Source organism: Tachyglossus aculeatus, chromosome 23, assembly GCF_015852505.1.
Source record: "Tachyglossus aculeatus isolate mTacAcu1 chromosome 23, mTacAcu1.pri, whole genome shotgun sequence".
NCBI lineage: Eukaryota > Metazoa > Chordata > Mammalia > Monotremata > Tachyglossidae > Tachyglossus > Tachyglossus aculeatus.
In genome coordinates, this window is record NC_052088.1 from 40,677,434 (window position 1) to 40,704,494 (window position 27,061).

Consider the following 27,061-nt stretch of genomic DNA (forward strand, 5'->3'; position numbering starts at 1 on the left):
CACAGGCTGTCCAACAGCCCTGACTCCCTCTCTATCCCTGACTCTTCCCCCAGTGACCCAGTTCAAGCTATACCACTCCCCTGACTCTCCCTCAGTGATGTAGAACAGATGCTAACCCATGGACCTGTCCCAAACTCGCCAGATCTGCTGGTGTTTGTAGCTGCACAGCTCTGCATGGGAACGGATTCCCTGCACTCACCCATGTGAAGAAGTGATTTTCCACCTCAGAGGAAGTCACCGTGCACTCTGCAGTCACAGTGACTGTGTCCACAAGTATTGTCTGGGTGATTTCCCGCTGGGATCCAATTTCACCCTCACACCAACCCTGGGAGAGAAGGGATCCCATTTGCCTTGTACAAATGGGGAAACTGAGGCCTGGAGAGGTGAAGTAGTGAAGTCCGAAGTTTCAGAGGGCGGACTTTTTTCACCCCCCGGCCACAAGGTCTCTCCACTGACCACAGTCTCCCCCCAAGTGGCCATGGGGTCTCCCCAGAGCAGGGTGGAAACCTGGGAGCCTGAGCAGAACTGGAAATCCCGTTGCGTTCCCCGAGCCTCCTCCTCGGCGTCAGGGTTCTCACACGGCTCCACCTCAGCTCCTGTCTGGTCTGAAAAGCTGCAGTGTTAGCTTCCCCTGGCTGCACGGTTGAAAACCAGGCAGGTCACCTTGAGGGTTGGCGTGAATGAAACAGGACACGCCGGGGGCAGGAGGGAAGGGCAGGGGGAGGGGATCGGCCATTTTGATTTTGTCAGTAAGCCCAGGTTCCCAAAGGCTGGCCTGTACCCAGCACTTCTCCCTCACTCCTCCACAGCCTCCTCTCATCCTCCTCCCTCTCTCCCCTTGCTTCTCTCCCTCCCCCTTTTCTTCCTCCTGTTCCTTCCCCTTCTCTCCCTTCCTTTCTCCCTATTCCTCTCCCTCTTCCTCCCTCTCTCTTTCTCTCCCTTGCTTCCTCTTTCTCCCTCCCTTCTTTCCCTCTCTCTCTCTCTCTCTCTCTCTCTCTCTCCCCCCCCCCCCCCCCCCCCCCCAAGTCTGCTCTTTGTCCCCTGACCGGTAGGGCAGGCAAGGTGCCCAGTCCAGGGGATGGAGCAGGACATTTTGGGGGAGCAGTCAGTGCTGAGGGGACAGTGCAGAAGGGGAAGGGGCAATGCAGGGATGCAGTGTGGGCTGAAGGGATGGCGTGGGGAGTGGGGACGGTGTGGGCAGGAAGGGAGGAGGGGGACGTGCAGGTTGAAGGGCAGCAGGGTCCCAGGAGTCTCTGAGATACCCCCAAGTTTCTCCCTGCCCATCACCTAGACAACCTCTCTTTGGTTCCCGCGGACAGGAGTCTTTGTTTGGGATGGTCCTTCCACTGCCTTGGCTTCTGGCCCCCGAGACACCTCTCCCACATGCTTTGGTCCTTCCCAGTCTCAGTCTACGTCTCTCCGTGGTCAACCTGTATCTCCCCCAAGGTCTCTCCTCCGTGCTGGCAGCTAGTCTGAGGAGCAGTATGGAGTTGGCTTTTAGGCCGTGCGGGGTTGAAGTCCGATGGCCTCACCCCACCCTGCCCCTACCCATCCTGTTTCTACCCCAAAGTAGTTAAAGCACTGGTTGGATAGGCCAGCCCCAGGCCCGGACCCGGGAGCCAGTAGCCAACCAAAACTTCCCCGGCTCCTCTGGGGTCGGATCCTGGACTGCCTTTGCTGCCGACACCATGGCATGGTATAGTGGGTAGAACACGGGCCTGAGAGTCAGAGGACATAGATTCTGATCCCAGCTCTGCCATGTGTCTGCTGTGTGACCTTGGGCAAGTCACATCACTTCTCTGGGTCTCAGTTACCTCATCTGCAAGTCTGGGAGGCCTTCCCAGACTGAGCCCCCTCCTTCCTCTCCTCCTCCTCCCCCTCCCCATCTCCCCTGCCTTACCTCCTTCCCCTCCCCACAGCACCTGTATATATGTATATATGTTTGTATGTATTTATTACTCTATTTTATTTGTACATATTTATTCTTGGTTTTTTTATTCTATTTATTTTATTTTGTTAATATGTTTTGTTTTGTTGTCTGTCTCCCCCTTCTAGACTGTGATCCTGCTGTTGGGTAGGGACCGTCTCTCTATGTTGCCAACTTGTACTTCCCAAGCACTTAGTACAGTGCTCTGCACATAGTAAGCTCTCAATAAATATGACTGAATGAATGAATGTATCTGTAAAATGGACATTAAGGCTGTGAGCCCCGTGTGGGACAGGGACTGTGTCCATCCTGATTATCTTGTATCTACCCCAGTGCTTAAAACAGTGCTTGGCACATAATAAGCACTTAACAAATACCACAATTAAACAGATACAACAATTATTGTGATTATTATTCCTCTAGACTGTAAGCTCCTTGTGGGCAAGGAATGTGTCTGTTTCTTGTTACATTGTACTCTCCCAAGCGCTTGATTCAGTGTTTTGCACGCAGTAAGCTCTCCATAAATATGATTGAATGAATGAATTACCTCTCTGGGCCTGAGGGATTCCCTCTTGGGGCCGGCCCTTGGCAGCTCCCTGCAGCTGCTACTGCAGGTTAGTGGGGACTGGCTGACCTGCTCTGTCCAGAGAGCTGACTTGGAACTCCGGGTACTGCCAACCACTCAGGTCTGACCTCCTCTGGGGTAGGGACTGCCTTGTTTGCAGCCTTTGCATGTTTCCAAGCATCCAGTACAGTGCTGTACACCTAGTAGGTGCTTCGTACCCTGTTCGAAGTTCGGATGTTCGGCACACAGCAGGTTCCTAATACAGGGCTTTAAACACAGTAGACGCCTTGTACGATGTTGTGCAAACAGGTGCCCAGCATGGCACTCTGCATTCATTAGGTGCCCAGGACAGTGTTCTGCAGGTAGTAAGTGCTCCATAAAGGTTGTTGATAATTAAGAGGTTTAATGGTTGTTATGTTTGTAATTAATAACAACAACAATAATAGTAGTAGTAATTGTGGTATTCGTTGAATTCTTACTAGGTGTCAAATACTGTATCAAGGACTGGGGTAGATACAAGATCGTTAGGTCCCACATGGAGCTCACAGCCCAAGTAAGAGGGAGGAAAATGAACCAAGAATGGCAAATTGGAATTGTGTTTATTTAAGACTATCAACAGCCCAATCAACCAGGGCACGTATTGAGAGCCTCCTGTGTGCTGAGCACTGTACCAGGTGGTTGGGGAAGTGCACCAGAAGAAAGATTCATATTTCCTGCCACCAAAGAATTTAGGATTGAAGGGAAACAGCAGCCACAGCTATTCCCAGGAGGGTTTCCCTGGGTGTGCCAGTCCAACCAGTTTAAATCACTGCATTCCCAGCTGGGCCCAAACTACACTGGCACCTTGTGGTGCCATCCACGTGCTCCATGCTCTCCTTAGCACCTGCACGCCGATCCTGCTCTGGGGCCTGGCATCAGGTGCTTTAACCACACTGCCAAGGGGTCTGCCCAGAGATGCTGTGGCACTGGAAAGCCGATTGTTTCATGAGACTTCTGCTGGCGGCTAACTTGGCTCTGGCCTGGGGCAGCCATACTGGTCAACGACAGGGACCTTAAGCTAGTCGTGGGCAGGGTATGTGTCTGCCTGCTGTTACATTGTACTCTCCCAAGCGCTTAGTACCATGCTTTGCGCACAGTAAGTGCTCAATAAATACTGTTGAATGAATGACTGAATGAATGATATGTGTGCACCCGCTGCAGAGGACTCTGCCCCCTGTGCCGATGTCCGAGATCTGACTGCCCATGCCGCGACTCTACCCTGCTGCATTTGGCACCTGCTCTGGGCAGGGCGCCGTGTTGGATGCTCACTGAGGGCAGGCCACCGCACTGGATATCCGTTATAGGCAGGGCACCATTCTGGGCACTTGTTGGGGGTAGACTGCTTTGTAATTTGTTTTGTCAAAGGGGTAGTGGTGTGTGAAGCAAACAATGAGGGGTGTTTGTTAAAGTCTCGCACCAGAATGTGCATCGTGGGAATAACTTAGCTCCGAGGGTGTTGGCTTGGGTTCATACCTGCTTCCTGTCAAGTGATGATACGTCCACCCGGCACAGCCCACGTCAGCAGACGGAGCTGGCATCACCAGCCGTGGCTGCCAAGATCGACTGCGTGAATATTGTTCTTTTGGGACTCTCAGGCCAGCTAATGACTTCAGGGTTTCAGTGAACACTAGCTCTCTTTGGTGGCCGAAGGACTTCATTGAAGGAAGCCAGCACCCGACTGCAAGCCTGGATGTCCATCTGGGGCAGGAAGACTTGTCATTTCCAGCCACTGAGAAGACCAGCAGGACGGCTGGGGTAGTGAGCTATCAGGCAGCCAGAGAGACCAGGAGAGGGATGGCCACACTGTCCTCCCAGTGCCCTGGAGCTGGCGTGAGGGACGCGCCAGACCAGGGTGGGGCTGGGGCAGGGCAGGCCGGGGTGTGCTGGTCTGAACCTGGTGTAGAGCCGTGTGACTGGACAAGAGCCATGTCTGGTGGGAGCTGACGTGGCCTGTACACCATGCCCTGCTCCGCCCCAGCCCTCCCCTCTTCCCCGCCTGTGCCCGGCTCTGGCCATGTGCCATCTTTAGAAGGCCGCTCAGCTCTGGGCTTTGCTCAGGGTTGGGCAGTAGCCACAGCAGCGCGTCAGACTCTCCTGCCCTACCAGCTCCCCCACACCCTGCCAGCCCCCTTGCCGCCCCTCCCAGGCACCCCCATGAGCCAAGGCCTGGTCCCCCAAAGTCCCGAGTGGCCACCAATGTTCTGAGTGCCATGGTACCGCCGTATTCTGGAAACTTTGCCCATGGGGATGGTGGCAGGGCTGGGGGCCGAGAGCTCCCTTTCCCAGCAGCCAGGAATCACGTCTGGGTGCACGGTCAGGCCTGCGCTCAGGGAGGGTGCCGGCATTTTGGGGTAGCAGGTGGCGATCCATGGTCAATCCAAGGACTGGCCTCACCCCGACGCTGCCTCTGGCCCTGGGTCCCTTGTTTCCCTTATTTGGGCAGGAATGCTGGATTGTGTTGTGCCCACAAGGAAGCCGCCCCGAGGCTGGAGCATGGATGGCTGGGCTGAGGTCTGGCCTTTCCCCGGGAGGAGAAATCAGTGTCTCCACTCTGGGACGTATGGCCTGGTTGCCTGCTGGGCACAGAGCATGGATTGGGCCCAAGGCACAGGCTGGTGCCCTTTGGGTGCAGAGTGCCAGACTGGTTGCAGAGCATGGATTGGGTGCCCACTGGGTGCAGAGCACAGACTGGGCAGCCACTGGATGTAGAGCACTGGACTGCGTGCAGAATGCCGGACTGGGTGCAGGATGCCAGACTGGGCACCTGCTGGGTGCAGAGCTCAGGATGGGGTGCCTGCTGGGTGGAAAGTTTGAATCCACTCTGGCATCAGGCAGTGCCCGCAGATTGACCCTGCCAGGTTGGACCTGTTCTCTGTCCGATCTCTTATCTGATCATGCCCGACCGCTCCCGCTTGACCTGTCAGGCTCTGCCCCACCCACTTCTTCCCAATTCCAAGGTGGGTCCAGCCACCTGGAAAGACGCACCTGGGACTGGCCCCAGGACACCTGTGGCCCCTCACTGCTGAGGCAGGTCAAACACTCCCAGAATGCCCATAGGTTCCGTCCTCCACGCTCTGGGCTATGTGTGCCTTGCTCTGATGTCCGTCCTCCATGCTCCGGGCTCTGTGCTCCGTATTCCTGGCTCTGGGATCTGGGATTCCGGCTCCATCATCATCATCAATCGTATTTATTGAGCGCTTACTGTGTGCGGAGCACTGTACTAAGCGCCTGGGAAGTACAAGTTGGCAACATATAGAGACAGTCCCTACCCAACAGTGGGCTCACAGTCTAAAAGGGGGAGACAGAGAACAAAACCAAGCATACTAACAAAATAAAATAAATAGAATAGATATGTACAAGTAAAATAAATAAATAAACCCAGGGCTCCATGCCCTGGGTTTCCATAGATGGGGAGTAGGTAAAGTGTGTTGGCAATGTGTACCATGGGTGTGGACAGATCCAGACCATGGCAATGCACTCAGGAGTCTTTGCGTGTCCTGGGGTGTTCCAGCGGGGGGTGTTCTCGCACCCATGGTGGACAGTGGGATCATGGAAACTGGGGCCCCTGGGCTGATCCGGCAGTCACCTCCGTCACGACTTGCACCGATGGCAATCTGCAGAGGCTGGGGGCTGAAGTGGGGGTGGAGGTCTCCTTGCAGACATGTCCCCTGCTGCTGTACATCAAGGGTCTCCCTGTGGACACGAGCACCGGGTCCGAGCCTCAGACCTCAGCAGCGGGCATTGTGGGTGGGGGCAATATTACCGGAGACCGATCTGCCCTGTGGCCTAGAACGTGGTGGTCAGTTGGACAGACAGATCAATCAATCAATCAATTGTATTTATTGAGTGCTTACTGTGTGCAGAGCACTGTACTAAGCGCTTGGGAAGTACAAGTTGGCAACATATAGAGACAGTCCCTACCCAACAGTGGGCTCACAGTCTAAAAGAAAAAACAAACAAAAAAAACCAGACGGGGAAGAGATCCGTGGGTTTGGATGACCAGGACAGACTCCCAGTTGCTAACGAGGAGGCCTGGAGGAGAGGCTTGAAGTATTCCAGAAGTGAACAAGCCCGCAGCCCTCGGGCCCTGGCTTTCGGGATCTGGATCTTACAGGAAGAACAGGAGACAGGCTCACACGGCATGGAGGAGATTAACAAAACGACCCAGAGGAAAGGCCGAATAGGTCCGGGAGGGAAACAAGTCTCAGATGAACGTCCTCCCTGTCCCTCTGGTGGGGGCTGCTGGTCACTGGCCCTGGAGATGTCAGCTCGTTATGGACAGGGAACGTGTCTGCTAATTCTGTATTATTGAACTCTCCCAAGTATTTAACACAATGCTCTGCATGTAGTTAGAGCTCAGTAAAATGACTGATCTGATTGATGTAAGCCCCCTGTGGGACAACCTGATCACCTAGTAACCTCCCCAGCGCTTGGAACAATGCTTTGCACGTAGTAAATGCCTAATAAATGCCACTATTATTATTATTATTAATAAAATGGGGCTTAAAGACTGTGAGCCCCCCGTGGGACAACCTGATCACCTAGTAGCCTCCCCAGCGCTTAGAACAGTGCTTTGCACATAGTAAGCGCTTAATAAATGCCATCATTATCATTATTATTATGTAAGCCGGGTCCCAGTTTGTCCCTGATGAGGGCCCCCACCTGGTGGATGACATGTGGTATTGCAGCCAGCTGAGGCGATGGTGGCCCCGCCCCTGCTATCGTTCTGAGCGGTCATTCATCCTTTCTATCATATTTATTTAGTGCTCACTGTGTGCAGAGCACTGCACTAAGCGCCTGGGAGAGTCCAATATAACGATAAACAGACACATTCCCTGCCCATAACGAGCTTATAGTCTAGAGGGGGAGACGGACATTAATATAAATGGATAAATTGCAGCGCTAGTGCTTTGGAGGGATGAATGAAGGGAGCAAATCAGGGTGACACAGAAGGGAGAGGGAGAAGAGGAAAGGAGGTCTTAGTCAAGGAAGGTCTCTTGGAGGAGGTGGGCCTTCTTCAATAAGGCTTGGAAGGGGGAGAGAGTTAGTGTTTGTCGGATTCAAGGAGGGAGGGTGTTTCAGGCCAGAGGTGGGATGTGGACAGAGGGCGGTAAGAGAGACGAGGTGGAGGTACAGCGAGAAGACCAGCATTGGAATTATGAAGTGTGCGGGCCCGGTCGTAGCAGGAGAGTAGCGAGGTGAGGTAAGAGGGGGCAAGGTGGCTACATGCTTTCATAATAGTAATAAATAATAACAATAATAATTGTGGTACTGTTAAGCACTTACTGTGTGCCAGGCATTTTGTAAACACTGGGGTAGATAAAGGCAAATCAGATTGGACACAGTCCCTGTCCCACAGTGGATCACACTCTTAATCCCCATTTCACAGATGAAGTAACTGAGGCCCAGAGAAGTTAAGTGGCTTGCCCAAGGTCACACAGCAGACGTGTGGCAGAGCCAGGATTAGAACCCAGGTCCTCCTGACTCCCAGCCCTTTGTTTTATCCACTCAGCCACGCTGCTTCTGGTGAGGAGTTTCTGTTTGATGTGGAGGAGGATGGGCAACTGTTGGAGTTTCTTGAGGAGTGGGGAAACTTGGCCTGAATGTTTTGTAGAAAAATGATCCAGGAGCAGCCCTGGGCCTTGTGAGGATCAGCAGCCCCAGGTACCGGACACGGGCAGCAACCCCAGATACCGGGCATGGGCAGCAGCCCCAGACACTGGGCATGGAGCAGCAATTCACCCAGCATCCCTTGGAGTCTGAGAGTACCAAGTGCCTGGCAGGCTGTTCTTAGAGCCGGGAGGCCTGGGCTCTGTCTGCCGAGTTCTTAGGTCTGACGGGAGCTGGTGCCATCAGTCAAAGCAGCGCTGCTCAGGCCAGCAGTGAGGGGAGCCGGTGTCATCAGCCGGAGCAGCGGCGCTGAAGCCAGCATTGAAGGGGAGCCGGTGCCATCCGCTGAAGCAGTACTGTTCACGCCAGCAGTGAGGGGAGCCCGTGCCGTCAGTCGGAGCAGTGCCGCTTGTTCCAGCAGTGAGCGGAGTGGGAGCCATCAGCCAGAGCAGTGCCGCTCGTTTCAACAGTAAAGGGGAGCTGGCGGCATCAATCGGAGCAATGCCATTCATCACTGGAGCAGCACCGCTTGTTCCAGCAGCATAGAGGAGCCAGTGCTCTGGGCAGAGCAGCAGAGGATAGGGGCGGTGACAGGCCAGGGGCAGCCCTCAGTCCCGTCGTTTCCCTCCAACTGCTCCACATCGGGAGCCTCCCTGGTGCTAGACCAAGTCTTTGCCCGGAGGGATGGGGTGTTGGCCTGTATCCGAGGCCTCTGAGGGACAGATAGGATACTGATCGTGGCTGTAACTCAGAGGGGCAGATGAGGCACTGGCCATTGCCCAGGGGATTGGACATAGTGCTAGCCGTGGCTCAGAGGGATGGATAAGATGCTGGCCACGACCCAGAGGGATGGGCTGGTTTCTGGCCATGGTCCAGAAGGACAAACAGGGTTCTGGCTGTGGCCCAGAGGGATGGATGGGGTGTTGGCTATGTCTGTGGCTCAGAGGGATGGAATGCTGACCTTCTCTGTAGTCCTGAGGGAAGAGTGGGGTGCTAGTTGTGGTTTAGAGGGAAGAATGAGGAGCCGACCATGGCTTAGTGGGACTTGGTGCTGGCCATTGCCCAGGAGAACAGGCGTGTTGCAGGCCGTTACCCAGAGGGACAGATGGGGTGCTGGCCATGGCCCAGAGGGACGGACGGGGTGCTGACTGTGGCCCAGAGGGAAGGACATAGTGCTTGCTGTTACCCAGAGGGTTGGATGGGTTGCTGGTCGTGGCCCAGATGGGTGGCCAGGGTCCTGGCAGTTAGCCAGAGGGGCAGACAGGGTGCTGGCCATGGCCCAGAGGGACGGATGGGGTGCTGACTGTGGCCCAGAGGGAAGGACATAGTGCTTGCTGTTACCCAGAGGGTTGGATGGGTTGCTGGTCGTGGCCCAGATGGGTGGCCAGGGTCCTGGCAGTTAGCCAGAGGGGCAGACAGGGTGCTGGCTGTGGCCATGGCATAGAGGGGTGGGGTGCAAGCTGTAGCTCAGAGAGCCAGGGTGCTGGCGATGGCTGCAGCTGAGAGGAATGGGTCTCTGGCTGTGGCTCAGTGGGGCGGGATGGTGGCCGTGGCTTAGAAGGGACAGGATGCTGGCCATGCCCGTGGCCCAGAGGGGTAGGGTTGCTGGCCGTGGCTGCGGTCCTGGCTCAGCGGGGCAGGGTGTTGATCATGGCCATGGTTGTGGCTCAGAGGGACGGGGTTCTAGCTGTGGCTCAGAGGGGCAGGGTGCTGGCGAAGACTGCAGCTGAGAGGAACGGGTCTCTGGCTGTGGCTCAGAGGGGCAGGGTGCTGGCAGTAGCTCAAAAGGGGCAGGGTGCTGGCTGTGGCCGTGGCTCAGCGGGACAGGGTGCTGGCCATGGCTATGGTCGTGGCTCAGAAGTATGGGGCTCTGGCTGTGGCTCAGTTGGTAGGGTGCTAGCTGTGACTGTGGACTCTCTAGACTCTAGTGTCCTGTCCATCCCCTCTAGACTGTGAGATCATTGTGGGTGGAGATTGTCACTCTTTATTTTTGTAGCAGTACTGTTGAAGCAGCATGTCTAAGTGGAAAGCGCTTAGGTGGAAAGCGCTCAGGCTTGGGAGTCAGAGGACATGGGTTCTAATCCCGGCTCCTCCACTTGTCTGCTGTATGACCTTGGGCAAGATGCTTAACTTCTCTGAGCCCCAGTTATCTCATCTGTAAAATGGGGATTAAGACGTGGGACACCCTGATTACCTTGTATCTATTCCAGCTCTTAGAACAGTGCTTGGCACATAGTAAGTGCTCAACAAATGCCGTAATTATTATTATTATTATTGTATTGTATTTTCCCAAGTGCTCTGCACACAGTAAGCGCTTAATAAATATGATTGAATGAATGAATGGCTCAGAAGGATGGGGATCTGGCTGTGTCTCAGGGACAGGGCTCTCACAGTGGCTCAGAGGGACGAGCCTCTGGCCCTGACTCAGAGGAACTGGATGCTCGCTGTGGCCGCGGTTCAGAGGGACAGGGCTGTGGCCATGGCTCAGAGGGGCAAGGTGCCAGCTGAGGCCTTGGCCAGGCTCAGTGGGGCAGGGTGCTGACCGTGACCATGGCTGAGAGGACTGTCCAGGGCTCTGGCCCCAGGGAGCTGCCAGTCTTTTTACGTCCCGGCAGTTAGCGACTCGGTTGGACAGTGTGTAGTCGGGTGTTGGGACCCTGGCTCCTCACACTTCTCTTTCCATTCCAGCTTCGATGTGGACAATGGTCCGTCTGCGGGACGGAGTCCCCTGGATCCCATGACCAGTCCGGGCTCCGGGCTCGTCCTCCAGGCCAATTTCGTCCATGGCCAGCGCCGAGAGTCCTTCCTGTACCGCTCCGATAGCGACTATGACCTCTCCCCGAAGTCCGTGTCCAGGAACTCCTCCATCGCCAGCGACATGTGAGTGCTGCAGGGGACTGGGGGAGGGGGAGGGGCACAGGGGGAGCCGTTCGGGACCGGGGACGGGACCAGGGGAGTGGTGGGGGGCCAGCGGGGCTGGGGCCTTGCTCTGGAGTCTGGGCAGCATGCCCCCAGAGGGAGGAGGAAGGATTGGGTCCCTCCAGGCTGGTAGGGGGATGATGACACAAACTGATGGCAGCCCCCTGCCATGGCACAGGGCTGCTCTATACCCTTCCACAGCCCTATTAGGGGGATGGGATGACGCCCCAGAGACCTCCTGATTCTGCGATGCCTGGGGCCCTCGCTGGACTCTTGCTAGGGCCCTTGCTGGGGCCTCTCTGGGCCTCTCCCTGCATCACTTAGCAGTTAGATTCAGTTACTTCACTTTGTGGCTAGAATGCAGTTTCACCATATCCCGCCGTCAAAGGCATGGGGGGGGCAGAACATCGTACTATGCGCTTGGGAGAGTACAATACAGCAGAGTTGGTAGACACTTTCCCTGCCCACAGCAAGCTTGCTTACAGTCTAGAGGGGGGAGACGGGCGTTACTATCAATAAATAATTTACAATTTACAGTTGCACATGGGCAGATCACTGATCCGTGGAAAATTTAAGAAGATTGAAGGAGGGTCCCCTTTATCAAGGTTGCCAGCCCGTCCCGCCCCTGAGCTGGGGGGTGTTTGATGCTGGAGGAGTTCCTTTGGTGCCAGAGCCAGGTGCAGCAGGCTCTCGGATTGTTCTCGTTCTTCCAGGACCGTGCCGTGCTCTCTTTAGACAGACATGCTTCATCAGTTCCGTGAGGGCTGCTGAAAATAGCCCAGGACTGAATACTGGCTTCCTGTGTAACCCTGGGCAAGTCATTTAGCCTCAGTTCCCCGATCTGGGAAGAGTGGTGGTAAGACACCTGCTGGCCCTTCTACTGAGCCCCACATTGGGCAGGGATTGTGTCTGATCTGCGTATACAATACCAACCCCCAGTATTTAGTATAGTGCTTGGCACATAGTAAGTGCCTACCAAATACCACGGTTATTGTTATTACAGTTTGTGTCTACTAACTCTATTATACTCTCTCCAGCATTTAGTTAACCGTACTGTGCCAATCCTGACCCAAGTGCTGACCCTGGCGACGCTAACCCTGATCCCAGCCCTGATTGAGGCACTGAACCTGGCGATGCCGATCCTGGCCCTGGTCCAAGTGCTGACCTGGGAGATGCTAGCCCTGACCTATTCTCTGTCCCTGGCTGGCTCTCACCCTGTCACTGGCCCTGGCCCTGCTCCAGATTGACTACGATGACCCCATGTCCCTTCAACCAATCAGTAGTATTTATTGAGCATGTGTTGTTTGCAGAGCCCTGCAGTAAACACTAGGGAGAGTCCATAGCATCGGTAGACACAGTCAGAGCCATGAGGAGCTTCCAGTCTAGTGGGATCTCTGTGGCCAAGGCAGGAGGAGGGAGCAATGCTGGGGGATGAGAGGAGGTTGATGGTGGAGGGGATCCTGAGGGAACAGGGTGGAATTTGCTCGGGGAAGGTGAAGCTGGCACTGGCGCAGAAAGCCGAGCGCTCTGAGTGGCCGGCAGCTTGCTGACAGACCACGGTTTCTCTTTCAGACATGGAGATGACCTGATCGTGACCCCATTTGCTCAGGTAGGGCTCTGGTCAGCACTCCCCAGCCTCCGCACTGCCACTCTGGCCTCAGTTCTTCCCGAGGTCTGAATAGTCCTTCCGTCTGGTCGGGGAGGCGGAGGACAGCCCGGGGAACTCTGAGGCACCGCGAGTGCAGCCTCATCTTGCTCTGCTCCCTGCTCAGTGCTCAGAGGCAAGCACGGACCTTCAGCGCTTCTCCCCGGGACAGCTTGCATTGCTCCTGCCAAGACACCTTCATGAGCTCTCCCTCATTCCCAGGGCACCCCACAGTGCTCCCTCTTCTCTGGAATGCCCCCATAGTGCTGCTCCCCTCTCCCTCCCCTGGGTGTGGTCTCAGACTCTTCTCAGCCAAGCCAGGTGCTCACCCTAACTTGGAGGAGCCCACCAGGGGATCTGGGTTTTGGGCCTGTGTACCAGGCGCCCTTCCCCTGTGGTGTGGAATTACCGGGGTCAGCCCGGAGACTGGGCGGCCCCTGGAAGCCCTCGGGCCCAGGAAGTGGGAGACCTGGATTGTGTTCCCCGCTCGGCCCCTGCCCTCGACGCCAGTCACTCCCTTTCACTGGATCTCAGTGTCCTCATCTCTTAAATGGGGGACTGCTGCAGATGTGAGAGGTTGAGATGGCAAAGGGCTAGCCGGTTAGTCCAACTGTTCATGCCGCCCCCGCCCTCCTCTACTGGGTCCAGGCGGTGCTGGGAGTCACCGGCTGCTGCCTGGGGAAAAGCCAGTTTTTGGGGAACGGGAAGAGGGAGGGTCGGGGTGGCCACCCGGATGGTCTGGGCGAGGGAGACATTCTGCATCCCAGCTCCGCTACTCATCTGCTTTGTGGCTTTGGGAAAGTCACTTCACTTTTCTGTGCCTCAGTTGCCTCATCTGTAAAAATGGAGATTGAGACTGGGAGTCCTATGTGGGACAGGGACTGTGTCCAACCCGATTTGCTTGTGTCCACCCTAGTGCTTAGTACAGTGCCTGGCACGTAGTAAGCGCTTAACAAAAACCATTGTCATTATTGCTATTAGTATTATTATTATTGTTATTAATAGTAATAATAGTATGTGGACCAGTGGGTCCAGGCTTTGCAGTCCAGCTGGATGCAGACAGAGAGGGGTCAAGATAGCAGTTGGCCCAACCATGAGGGAGTGGGCAGGGCAAATGTGGGATCGTTGAGAGACCGTCCTGGTCTCTCTCCTCCTGCTCTGGACCCATCTCCTCCCTCTTGCAATCAATCAATCAGTCAATCGTATTTATTGAGCGCTTACTGTGTGCAGAGCACAGTACTAAGCGCTTGGGAAGTGCAAGCTGGCAACATATAGAGACAGTCCCTACCCAACAGTGGGCTCACAGTCTAGAAGGAGGAGACAGAGAACAAAACCAAACATACTAACAAAATAAAATAAATAGAATAGATAGGTACAAGTAAAATAAATAAATAAATAGAGTAATAAATATGTACAAACATATATACATGTATATAGGTGCTGCGGGGAAGGGAAGGAGGTAAGATGGAGGGGGGATGGAGAGCGGGACGAGGGGGAGAAGAAGGAAGGGGCTCAGTCTGGAAAGGCCTCCTAGAGGAGATGAGCTCTCAGTAGGGCCTTGCAGTGACCAGCCCCCTGCCTACGACTCGTCCCAGCCCCTTCTGCTTCCCCAGGGCCAGGGGGCTGAGGTGGCCAGGGGCCCCGCCGACATCCCTGCGACTCCCGGGCCCAGCCTCTGCCCCAGCACCCAGCCAGAAGGTGGAGAGATGCTTGCCCTCAGGCCAGGAGAGAGCCAGGAACTGGGGATCAGCATTCTCCAGCCAGCCAGTCCCCTAAGCCTCCTGGCCTGAATCTCTCACATCTGGGGTTGGCGGAAATGGGTCCCCACTGAGGTGATGCTGGAAATCTGCCTTGCTGCAGGTCTTGGCTAGCCTGAGGACGGTCCGGAACAACTTTGCTGCGCTGACCAACATGCAGGACCGGGCACCCAGCAAGTGAGTTGTGGTTCACCTCGGGGGCAGGGGTGTTTCAGTCATTGGTTTCCTCATTGATTTGGGCCAGGTGGGCCATGTTGGGAGTCTGAAGGGTGCTTCCTCGTTGGTTTGGGTCAGGTGTGGGTTTGAGGGAATTGGGGTGGTGGTGGTGATGCTGCCCCTGCAGAGTAGGGGGCCGGGGCGTTCTTCATTGGTTTGGACCAGGCATGAGTTGTAGGGATTAGGGTGGGTGGTGGAGGGAATGTTTCATCATTGGTTTGGTGAGATGTGAGTTGCAAGGATTGGGGTGGTGGGCGGCTTGTGTGTGTTTTGGGGTGAGGGGGTGTTATTTCATTGGTTTAGACCAGGTGTGAGTTGCAGGGATTGGGGAGGAGGCTTTTCTTCATTGGTGTGGACTAGACTTGCCTCTCTGTGAATCCTGTTGGGAGTAGAACACATATGGGCTCCATCCACCAGACAGAGTCTCACGTCGGTCAGTCCCTGCACCCTAAATCCCCGGCAGGGCCGAATCCTGGCAAGAGGCAACCACATGGTCACTGGACTCCAGGTACCTTTGGCCAACAGTTATCCCTTGGCTCTCCCAGCCTTGGGTCTTTACATTTTCAGCCTATATATGAGCACCAGCCATTGACACAGAGCGAAGGTTCATCAACCTGGGCCTCAGTCGATCAGCAGTATTTACTGAATGCCTTCTGTGTGCCAAGCACTGGACTAAATGCTTGGAGAGTCCAATAGAGTTGGTACACACCGTCTCTGCCTCTTTCTTCCACCAAGGCTATCGAGGAAACTCGATGCGTCTTTCGATGGGAAGGTGCTTGGTGAAAATAAACCCCAGAAACAATGGATTATTATTGTTATTTTAATAAATGCTAGTGTGCCTTCCCCAACTAAGCCGTCATTTCCCCTCTTCCCTCCCCCTTCTGTGTCACCTAGGCACTTGGATCTATACCATTTAAGCTCTTGATATTCACTCCACCCTCAGACCCACAGAACATACGCACTTATGTACATATCTCTGACGTCGCCCTTGTACTCGGATTGGCTCCCTTTAGTCACCCCTCCCCCAGCCCCACAGCACTTACGTGCAGCGTGGCGGAGTGGATAGAGCCCGGACTTGGGAGTCAGAAAGTCATGGGTTCTAGTTCCGGCTCTGCCACTTGTCTGCTGTGTGGCCTTGGGGAAGTCACTTCACTTCTCTGAGCCTCAGTCACTTCAACTGTAAACTGGGGATTGAGACCGTGAGTCCCACGTGGGACAGGGACCGTGTCCAACCCGATTTGCTTGTATTTACCCCAGAGCTTAGTACTATGCCTGGCACAAAGTAAGTGCCTAACAAGTGCCATTATTATTATCATTATGTACATATCCATAATTTATTTCTACATTAGTCTGTCTCCCCCACTAGACTGTAAGCTCCTTATGGGCAGGGAGCATGTCTACAGACTTTGTTATATTGTACTCTCCCAAGTGCTTAGTACTGGTACTCTTTATTCAGTAAGTGCTCGATAAATTCCATTGATGGATGGATTGGTAGAAGAGGCGAGGTTCTTTCCATTTGATGGACTCTTTTGATCATGATGATAATAATAATAATGTGGTATTTATTAAGTGCTTATTATGTGCCAAGCACTGTTCTAAGCATTGAGGTAGAGGTATTCAGGTTGTTCCACGTGGGGCTCAAAGTCTTAATCCCCATTTTACAGATGAGGTAACAGGCACAGAGAAGTGAAGTGGCTTGCCCAAGGTCACGCAGCAGACAAGTGGCGGAGCCGGGATTAGAACCCATGTCCTCTGACTCCCAAGCCCAGGCTCTTTCCACTAAGCCGTGCTGCTCCATGATAATACATTTCCCAGGGAACACTAAGCTTTCAGTGGTGAATAATGAAATGTGATTGTGTCCAAAGACCATGTTTTATTTCCATCATTTAAATACTGATTTTGGGGAAAACAACTTGTTATCAAAAATGAGAAGTGGGAATGGTGTGCAGCCTGTGTCTGTCCAAACTGCAGAATCCTGACCTTTCCAGTCTGTCCTCATAAGGAACTGCCCTCTCCCCCGACCATCCTGGTCACCCCCATTCTGTCCCTGCTCCCCTCCCCTAGCCCACCACCTGTTCCCAACCAGCCTACTCTAGTTCAGCTCCATCCCCTGACCATCCTGTTTGCCCTTCTCCATCCTAATTTCATCCCCCTGACTGTCCTGGTTGTCCCCCATCTCCTGTCCCCATACTCACAGACTCCTGGGAAGTAGATTTGCCTTTTTCAGCGTCGTGGGGAACCAGGCCAAGAGCGGGAGTTCATGGGTTCCCAGTTGTTCCTGCTGGCCTGCCAGGGCCAGAGCCATGCTCTGAGGGCCAAAATAATGACAGCTAAGGGCAGAGACTCCCATTTCCATGGATCCCGACTGGGCACACCCTTCCAAGGAAAATACCTGCCCGGGATTCCTGGAGGGGTCAGGGAGGGGTCAAAGGCCTGAAATTGTCTTCCTTCCTCAGGCGGTCAGCTATGTGCAGCCAGCCGTCCATCAGCAAGGCGACCATTACAGGTACGGAGACTTGTACAGATGCAGATGTATGTGTGCGTGGCGGGCTGCAGGGAGGGCAGGGGAAAGCTTGTGCAGAGTGGGCATGTTCGGGCCTTGGGGTTGGGGGTGGGTGCAAGTGTGAGAAGGAATCTGAGCAATCCCCAACACTGGGAAGCCTGGAGCCGGATTCCAGAAGTCTCCTGGGAAAAAGGTGGCCTTTTTCCACATTTGACTTTATTAGACTTGGCGAATTGTTGGGTGTAAAGGGGATCTGGGCAACTACTTCTCTGTCCCTGTCCTCTCCCTGACTTTCCCATCGCTATGGGCGGCACAACCATCCTTCCTCACTAGCCTGCAACCTTGGTGTCATCCTTGACTCCGCTTTCTCATTCACTCCATACATTCAGTCTGTCATCAGAGCCTGCCAATCTCACCTTCACAACTTTGCCAAGATCCGACCTTTCGTCTCCATCTAGACCGCTACCACTTTAGTACACACCCATCCTATCCCGACTGGATTACTGCATCAGCCTGCTTTCTGACCTTCCAACCTCCTTTCTCTTCCCACTTCAGTCCATACTTCACTCTGCTACCCGGATTATCTTTCTTCAGAAATGTTCTGGGCATGTCACCCCCGCCTCCTCAAAAATCTCCAGTGGTTTCCTCTCAACCTCCTTATCAAACAAAAACTCACTATTGGCTTCAAAGCTTTCCATCACCTTGCCCCTTCTTACCTCACCTCCCTTCTCTCTTTCTGCATCCCAGCCCACACACTCCACTCCTCTGGTGCCGCTAACCTTCTCACTGTGCCTCATTCTCGCCTGTCCCTGTCAACCCCCCGCCCACGTCCTACCTCTGGCCTTGAACGCCCTCCCTCCTCAGATTTACCAAACAGTCACACTTCCCCCTTTCAAAGCCCTACTGAAAGCTCCCCCTCCTAAGAGGCCTTCCCAGACTAGCCCCCCCCCCCCAATTTCCCTCAGCTTCCCCTCCCCTCCGCATCACTCCGACTCGCTCCCTTTGCTCTACCCCCTTCTCCCCACCCACAGTATTTTTGTATGTTTGTAAATATCTGTAATTCTATTTATAATGATGCCTGTTTATTCGTTTTGATATGTATATATATCTGTAATTCTATTTATTTATATTGTTGCCTGTTTACTTGTTTTGATGTCTGTCGTCCCCCCCCCCCCCCCCCCCCCAGACTGTAAGCCCAGTGTGGGCAGGGATTGTCTCCCTTTATTGCTGAATTGTACTTTCCAAGTGCTTAGCACAGTGCTCTGCACACAGTAAGCGCTCAATAAATAATGAGTGAATGAATGAATGGACCTCTATGAAGAGAATGACCGTTGTGCTAATGAGCTGACACTTTGTCCTGCTCTGTGACATTTCTGGGTATGCTGCACGTATGGGTGTGTTTGGGGGGTGACTGCATGTGCACATATGTGAGTGTGTGTGGGGTGGCGGGGAATAGAGATAGATTGACTGCAACAGGGCCGGGCCCAGCCTGGCCCTGAAACTCAGAGGTGGGCAACTAGTGAAACTGCTGTCGGCTCAGCGAGGAGGAATGGGCCTGACCCCCCCGTCAGGATGCAGCCGGCTACCGCCCTGCAGGTTGGACTCCGGGTGGGGTGGGATGGTGTTCTGAATCCTGGATTCTCTTCCCCGAGAGCTTCCACCTCCATTAGCTCATCTCACAGTTACCACAACCCTCAGGGGGCCACGAGAGGCAGGGTCTTCTGTCTGATGAACAGCTGAGGATACTAAAGCCCAAAGAGATTCGGTGACTTTCCCGGGATCACCCAGCAGCCCAGTGGCAGAGCTGTGTCAGAATCCAGATCCTCCGATTCTCAGCCTTACTCACTGCCACTGAGCCATCGGCCCATCGCTGCAAGCCTGGCCAAGGAGACAGTCGGAGCGGGCCGGGAGGAAGATGGATCGGCTTGGAACCGTGTTCCAGATGAGTTCTCAGCCGAGCAGTTTCCACTCTCGTTCTCTGAGGCTGGAGATGGCACATGTGCAGAGAATGAGCGTCGAATCCTGATGGGAAACATCGCCCAGAGAATCACTAGCTCTCAGTTTTCAGGGGGGCCCCTACCAGGGGAGCAGCCCCCAAAGAACCAGTGCCCACACAGCTTTTAGCACCAAGAGGTCCCAGAGAGCCCCAACCATTCTGCAGCACCCCTGGGCCAGACTTGGGGGAGGATCTCACCACAGCGGGAAATGGGGGGCAATGAGGTCACCCAAGGGTTATATACAATTGACTGGTTGGTTGATTGATGATTGATTGATTGAGGGATTTGGCATTGCCTCTGGCTCTGAGGAAAGGCAAGTTGACCATGTGAACTGGATGCGGATCTAGGAGGCCCAGACCTTTTTTTCACACTTCCAGAGAGAACTTGCTACGGGCCTGAGCTGCCTGCGTTTCTTGACCTAGTTCCAGCCCAGAGATCTAAGTTGGGAGCAGAGCCCTATTCTACAAGGAGAGACTCCCCCAGCTCCCAGAACCAAGCACCTGCCAGTGGTGACGAAACAGTAATCCTCAATTCGCTCCATCCTCTCCACCCAAAGATCCACCACCACAATGTCGTCTAAACAGTAGGCTTCTTATGGGCAGCCTGCTATATTGTACTCCCCCAAGTGCTTAGTACAGTGCTCTGCACACAGTATATGCTCAATAAATTTGATTGCCTGACTGACATTGGTCTAGGCACTTGTCATATCCTACCTTGACTACTGCATTAGCCTCCTTGCTGACCTCCTTGCCTCCAGCCTCTCCCTTCTCCAGACCATACTTCACTCTGCTGCCTGGATCATCTTTCTCAAACCTCATTTGGCGAGTGTCTCCCCACTTCTCAAAATCCTCCAATGGTAACCTGTTCCTTTCTGCGTCAAACTCCCAACTATCAGCTTTAAGCCACTCAGTCAGTTAGAACAGTGCTTGGCACATAGTAAGTGCTTAACAAATACTATTATTATTATTATTATTATTCGCTCCCTGTGATTTACCCTTGCTCCTCTCCTATTACACCTCAGCTCGACACTTCTTTCCTCTCAAGCCAGCTACTCACTATGCCTCATTCTTGACCCCTCCTGCCCCCCCGAGACCCTATGACCCCTGGCTCACACCTCACTCCCTCCTGCCCAGCACTGCCCCCCTCCAGCAGACACCACTCTCCTGCCTCTTCAAAACACCTCTGAGGGCCTTTCCCTGTTCAGTTTTTTATCTTCCCACATCCCATCCTCCCAACCTTCTTCTCAACACTGTTGCCCCTTATCAACACCTAAGCCTTCACTTTTGTTTGTATGGATTTGTGGAATTTAAGTGCTTACTCTGTGTCAAACACTGTACTAAGCACTGGGGTAGATAAAATCTCACCGCTGACCCCTCACCCACATCCTGCCTGTGGTCTGGAACTCTCCCCGGTTCAAATCCATCAGACCACCACCCTCCCCACCTGCAAAGCCTTATTAAAAACATATCTTCTCCAAGATGCCATTCCTAAGTCCTCATTTCCCCTACTCCCTCTCTCATCTGCGTCACCCTTGCATTTTGATCTGTATCTTTTATTCACCCCACCCGCGGCCCCGCAGCACGTATGTACTTACCTGTAATTTATTTTAATGTCTGACTCTCTCTCTAGATTATAAACTCCTTGTGTGCAGAGAACATGTCTACCAAATCTGTTATACCTAACTCTCCCAAATCAGTGGTATTTATTAAATATTACTGTGTGCAGACCACTGTACTGAGCATTTGGGAGAGTACAGTATAATAGAGTTGGTAGACTTACTCACTGCCCACAACGACCTTATAGTGTTCTGCACACAGTCATCACTCAATAGGTACGATTGATTGATTGAATCAGTGCCTGCCCCACATGGGTCTTGCAATCTAAGTAGGAGGGAGAACTGAGTCTCAGAGAAGTCAAGTGACTTTCCCAAGATCACAGAACAGTTACGTGGCACAGCTGGGATTAGACCCCACATCCTTTGATTCCCAGACCTGTGTTCATTCCACTAGGCCATGCTACTGCTTCCTCCTGTGTGCAAATTATTTTGTGCCTGTCTCCCGTTATGTGGTAAACTCCTTGAGGGCAGGGATTGGGTACTGGGCATTTTATCTGTGGTGCAGTTCATAATTCAAAGTGCTGTAAACACCAGGTCCAAATAAATTCACTTGACTGATTAATTTTTGGCTGATGTTTTCTAAGAGGGAACCAAACCATTCAAGGCGATCAGTCAGTCGGTCAATCAATCAGTTAATCACTCATTCACTCAGTCAATGGTGTTTATTGAGCCAGTGAAAAGTCTTGATCCTGGGAGTGGACAGTGGAGAGGTGAAGTGGTAAGAGATGGAGTTGAGGCTTGGTGGGGTGGTTGAATGATATGGCCCCTTTGGATGTATGCACATGTAGGGGTGTCCTTGCTCTGAGTAGGCCTAGATTTGTTTTAAGTGAAAGTGTGTGTGTGTGTGTGTGTGTGTGTGAGAGAGAGAGAGAGAGAGAGAGAGAGAGCATTAGTTAGTTTCCTAGATAAGCCTAGTAGTCACTGCCTCCGTTGCCCAAGAGATACAGGCTGGGTTTCCCAGCTTGCTCCACACACTCCCGCTCCCCTTCCTGGAGACTTTGGTTTGGCTCTGCCAGGACCTGGGTGTAGGGGGAATTGTCAGGGATCATTTCAGCCCCCAGACACCCCACCAAGCACCGTGGAGCTTACCAGGGCTGCTGAGGGCCAAACAGTGGTGGAACCACAGCTTGGCCAGGCCAAGCCGGGTCAGAACTGGCAGATCCTGGTCCGTCTGGGGCTGGAGACTGAAACTCCCCTCACCCTTTGCCTGCATTTTGTGGGCAAATTTCCAGGCAGAGACTGACCTTTGGCAGCCCACAGGGTTGCAGAGACCACTCGCACCCCCTGCTCGCCATCTACCCATCCCTGGGCCAGGGGTCCCAACATGAAGGGGCCTCCGAGGTGGGCAGCCTGGCCTAGAAGCCCTGACATGAAACACGCATCCCCACTTTCCCTGTCTCTCTCCTCAGAGGAGGGCTACCAGAAGCTGGCCAGCGAGACCCTGGAGGAGCTGGACTGGTGCCTGGACCAGCTAGAGACCCTCCAGACTCGCCACTCCGTCAGCGAGATGGCCTCCAACAAGGTAAAGCTGCATTGGCTTGGGCCTCCCCACCTCCCTGCGTCTGCCCCAGTCCTCATACCCTGGTCACCCTCCCCTGCTCCCCCTGCCCCATCTCCCTCCACTCACCCCCACCTGCACCTCTCCTCCCCGCTAACCCCCACAGCTCCTGGATTGCAAACCAAACCAGGCCTGAGTCTGCCGAGGCCAGACTCCCTTCCATGGGCAGATTGGCCAGTTGAGATCCTTGGAGTTCCCCGTGCTCCCAGTCCGGCAACTCCGGGGTAGAGGGCGGTGGGAGGAGGGGTTCCTTCTTGTCAGTCCATCCTCCCTGGTGTGAGGTGGCGGGTTCAGCCCACATATCTTTTGCTCTAACTTTCCAGTTGGGCCTTATTCAGTCAATCAACAGGATTTTTTGAGTGCCAGTTGTGTGCGGCGCACTGTACTGAGTGTTTGAGAGGACATTAGTGCTAGTAGACATGGTCCCCGCCCTCAAGGAGCTGACGGTCTCACAGGGTGGGGCAGACTGGAACTAAGATGGTTTACAGAGGGGAGGAAGGGAAGGGGGTCTGTTCAGGAGTTAGTGCTTAAGTCCCAGAATGTGCAAGGTGTGGGCAGCAGTGCTCTGGGGGGTTGGGAGGGCACAAGCAGGCAGGTAATATAAACGGGGTCAGGTGGCCAAGAGTACCAGAGACTGCAAGATAATTCATGCCCAAGAAGGGGCTTGTTAAGAAGAGTCATTCCAAAATTAATCTTTTATATGTGTTCTTTCTACTGTTGCATTCTTCTAGCTAAGGGTTAAAAAATTTGGACAATGGTAACAGTGATAGTTGTGGTATTTGTTAATTGCTTACTCTTGTAGATGCAACATCATCAGGTCCCACGTGGGGCTCACAGTCTAAGTGGGAGGGAGAACAGGTATTGAATTCCCATTTTGCCAAGGAGGAAACTGAGGCCTAGAGGAGTGAAGTGATTTGCCCAATGTCACACAATAGCTCCTTGGCAGGGCCAGGATTAGAACCCAGGGTCTCTCACTCCCAGGCCCGGACTCTTTCCAGCAGATCTCACTCCTTCTCAGTTCCTCTGTTGACTTTGATTTATAATCCAAGAAGTAGAGATCAAGAGAAGGCCTGTGTCGTGGAAGGCAGGCCTGCTCGGGAACCAACAGACAGACCCCCTGGATTATGGGCACACCAGCAGAGGAGCTGACATTGGCCTTACCTGGCCCTCCTGTGAGCCGTCCCAGCCTGGGGAGTGCATGGGAGCGCCAGGGCAGGCATGCGAGATTGGACATGGTGTGGGATGTTTTGAAAACAAACCCTGCCGTGGCCCTCCTGGGGCTGGCCGTCCCAAGGAGGGAGCCACAGTGGTACGGGAGGGTCCGGTGCCCTCTGGGCTCATTTGGGCCCTGGCTTTGGTTCTGCAGTTTAAGAGGATGCTGAACCGGGAGCTGAGCCACCTCTCCGAGATGAGCCGCTCCGGCAACCAGGTCTCCGAGTACATATCCAACACCTTCTTGGGTAAGTTGGCACCGTGGGGAGTGACCTGCCAGGCCCCTTTCCCCACCCTGCTCCCAGCTCCAGGCCTGATAACAATAACAATAATAATGATAATAATAATAATAATAATAATAATAATAATGATGGCATTTGTTAAGCGCTTACAATGTGCAAAGCACTGTTCTAAGCGCTGGGAGGGATACAAGGTGACTAAGTTGTCCCACGTGGGGATCACAGTCTTAATGTCTTAATCCCCATTTTACAGATGAGGTAACTGAGGCTCAGAGAAGTTAAGTGACTTGCCCAAGGTCACACAACAGACATGTGGTGGAGCCGGGATTCGAACCCATGACCTCTGACTCCAAAGCCCCTGCTCTTTCCACTGAGCCACGCTGATCCTAGTCCTGAGGCCAGATGGAGGTGCCAGTGAACGTACTGTTATCCAGCTCCCCAACTCCCAGTCAGTCATATCTATTGAGTGCTTACTATGGGCTGAGCACTGTACTAAGCGTTTGGGAGAGTACAGTGTAACAGTATAACAGAATAATTTCCTGTCCACAATGAGCTTACAGTCTAGAATCTCTCCCAGTGGGCTCAGTGACTGCCTGGCCGAGAAAGGGATGGGATCATCACACTGGTCTCCAAGCCAGAGTTCGGGGACAGAGAGACCATTTCTAAGGGACAGGGGTCTGCCGGGCTGTGGCGTGTGGGCGAGCCCCAGGTCTGGGCTCTCTGCCAGCATTGGGCAAGTGAGGCTTAATGGCCAGGGCTTGGAGTGGCAATGGGAGCCTTTCGGTGCATGGTGGACCGGGAAGGAGCCCCAGGCAGAAGGGAGCACGTGAGAAGGAGGCCGGCCACCCCGAGGATTCTTTCTCATTCTAGACAAGCAGCACGAGGTGGAAATCCCTTCCCCAACCCAAAAGGAGAAGGAGAAAAAGAAGAGGCCAATGTCCCAGATCAGCGGGGTGAAGAAGCTGACGCATAGCTCCAGCCTCACCCATTCCAGCATCCCCAGGTTCGGCGTGAAGACCGAGCAAGAGGACCCTCTGGCCAGGGTGAGTTGGAGCCTCCGCCAAGGGCGACGGGATCTCTGGGTCTCTGGACGTCCAGGCCCCCGAGACTGCCCTTCAGCCACAGGTGCCACACTGCGTGGATCTGGGAACTAGGGGAGCGCTGCATTTGGTCAGAGCGGCAATGGGATGTACTGAGCACCTGCTCCCTGGAGGCCCCACCCTGAGTGCCTCCCCTCCGGGGGCCCTGCCCCCCATGCCCTGCGCTGCCCCCTGTGAAACACTTTCTGGGTGTCTGGGACCAAGCACAGCGTCAGGAAACTCATGAATGTGGACAACCCTGACTTGCTGTTCTAGAGGCCTTCATTAAATAGAAGGCCAATTTGCTGTTCGAGTCGGCATGAATAATTTTGGTGCCGTGAAACGTGGCCTGCATTCTGTTCTGCCACCACGCAAGATTTTCCACCTGTCCTAAGGGGCTGGGCGGCTCAGGGGGACCTGGTGGGTAGGGACCGTCTCTATATGTTGCCGACTTGTACTTCCCAAGCCCTTAGAACAGTGCTGTGCACACAATAAGTGCTCAATAAATACAGTTGAATGAATGAATGAATGAAGTGCTGATTTGTGCCAAGCATGGGGCAGTGTCAGGCTCTGGGTTACATGTGGGCTAATCAGGTGGGATACAGGCCCTGACCCTCAAGGGGCTTCTCAGTCCAAAAGAAGGGATCTTCCCTCTATTTTTAGGTGGGGAAACCGGGATGCAAAGAAGTAAAGTAAAGAAGTAAAGCTGATCATCCAGCAGACCAGTGGCAGGTAGAGTCGGCACTAGAACCCAGAGCCCCTGACTCCCAGCCTTTAGCTTCTACCAGTAGTCAGTCAGTGAGTCATATGTATTGAGCACTTACCTTGTGCAGAGCACTGTACTAAGTGCTTGGGAGAGTACAATATAACAATAAACAGACATTTTCCATTCTCACAATGAGCTTACAGTCTAGTGGGGGGGGACAGACATTAATATAAATAAATGAATTGCAGATATGAACATAAATGCTCTGGGGCTGGGACGGGGGAAGAACAAGGAGCAGGGCAGGGCAACGCAGAAGGGAGTGGAAGAAGAGGAAAGGAGGGGCTTGGTCAGATGAGGCCTCTTGGAGGAGATGTACCTTTAGTAAGGCAGTATGAAAACTCAAACCTTGTACTCAGTACTTTAAGGTGGGCTTGCCCGAACAGTTTTGGCCTTCAGAGGATGGACATGGGTTCGTTTAGAAACAAAGCCTTTTTTCTGAATTTTGGGGCATTTCTGGAAAAGCTAGTTCTTTAAAAGCGGATGCTGATGACAGTGAGGTGCCTTGGAATGGAGCCTCTTTCTTCCTCTTTCCTTTGTCTCACTTGATCGGGTCTCACTTCCTTTTAGGAACTGGAAGATGTGGACAAATGGGGCCTTCACGTTTTCAGAATAGCGGAGTTTTCTGGGAACCGGCCTTTGACTGTCATCATGCACACTATTTTCCAGGTGAGAGTATTGGTTATTGATGAGCTATCTTGTCTGGGATTTTGCAGGCCTTTCAGCAAGGGAGAATATGGCATCTATTGGAGTGAGGAGTAAGCCTAAGTTACCCACAGTTCCCTGTATTGTTACTTGGGGACTTCAACATCTGTATGAGTGTTGCCAATCACTCTTCCACTACCCACTTCTCTTCACTCCTCAGCTCCACCAACCTCCTGCTCAGTCCCATCTCTCCCACTCACCGACTCAGACAGATGCTCGTTTCATCATCTCTAGTCACTTGTACATAAAGTCCTTACCCACACCAACTCCGAAATATCTCTAGTTGACCACAACCTCGCCACCTGCCTTTTCTCCCACACACCCACTAGGCTGGCATCATGGCCTAGTCGAAAGAGCACGGGTCTGAAAGTTAGAGGACTTAGGTTCTAATATGTGCTTGGCCACTTGTCTGCTGTGTGACCTTGGGCAAGTCACTTGACTTCTCTCTGCCTCAGTTCCCTCATCTGCAAAAATAGAGATTCGTACTTGATCTCCCTCCTACTTAGACTGTGCATCCCATGTGAGATCTGATTATTTTGTATCTATCCCAGCACTTAGTACAGTGCTTGGCACATAGTAATCACTTAACAAAAACCACTGTTTTTATCATAATTATCCTATTATTGTTATTATTATTATTACTCCCCATAAATCTATCCTCTTCCCCCACATAGACCTCCAGTCTTTTGACTCCCTCCGATTTTTTAAAGTC

At 53.4% G+C, this 27,061-nt stretch overlaps 1 protein-coding gene across 2 annotated transcripts in view; it reads left to right on the forward strand.

Moving 5' to 3' along the window:
- The window catches only part of PDE4D (phosphodiesterase 4D), a 179,601-nt gene that overhangs the window by 125,104 nt on the left and 27,436 nt on the right, over nt 1-27,061 (forward strand). For both annotated transcript variants that reach the window (XM_038765439.1, XM_038765438.1), the window contains exons 2-9: nt 10,830-11,021; nt 12,633-12,669; nt 14,566-14,639; nt 17,135-17,184; nt 22,203-22,315; nt 23,718-23,811; nt 24,673-24,845; nt 26,215-26,313. In XM_038765439.1, the coding sequence (XP_038621367.1) occupies nt 10,879-11,021; nt 12,633-12,669; nt 14,566-14,639; nt 17,135-17,184; nt 22,203-22,315; nt 23,718-23,811; nt 24,673-24,845; nt 26,215-26,313 (783 nt within the window). In that variant the 5' untranslated portion in view covers nt 10,830-10,878. The remainder of the gene's footprint in view (nt 1-10,829; nt 11,022-12,632; nt 12,670-14,565; nt 14,640-17,134; nt 17,185-22,202; nt 22,316-23,717; nt 23,812-24,672; nt 24,846-26,214; nt 26,314-27,061) is intronic.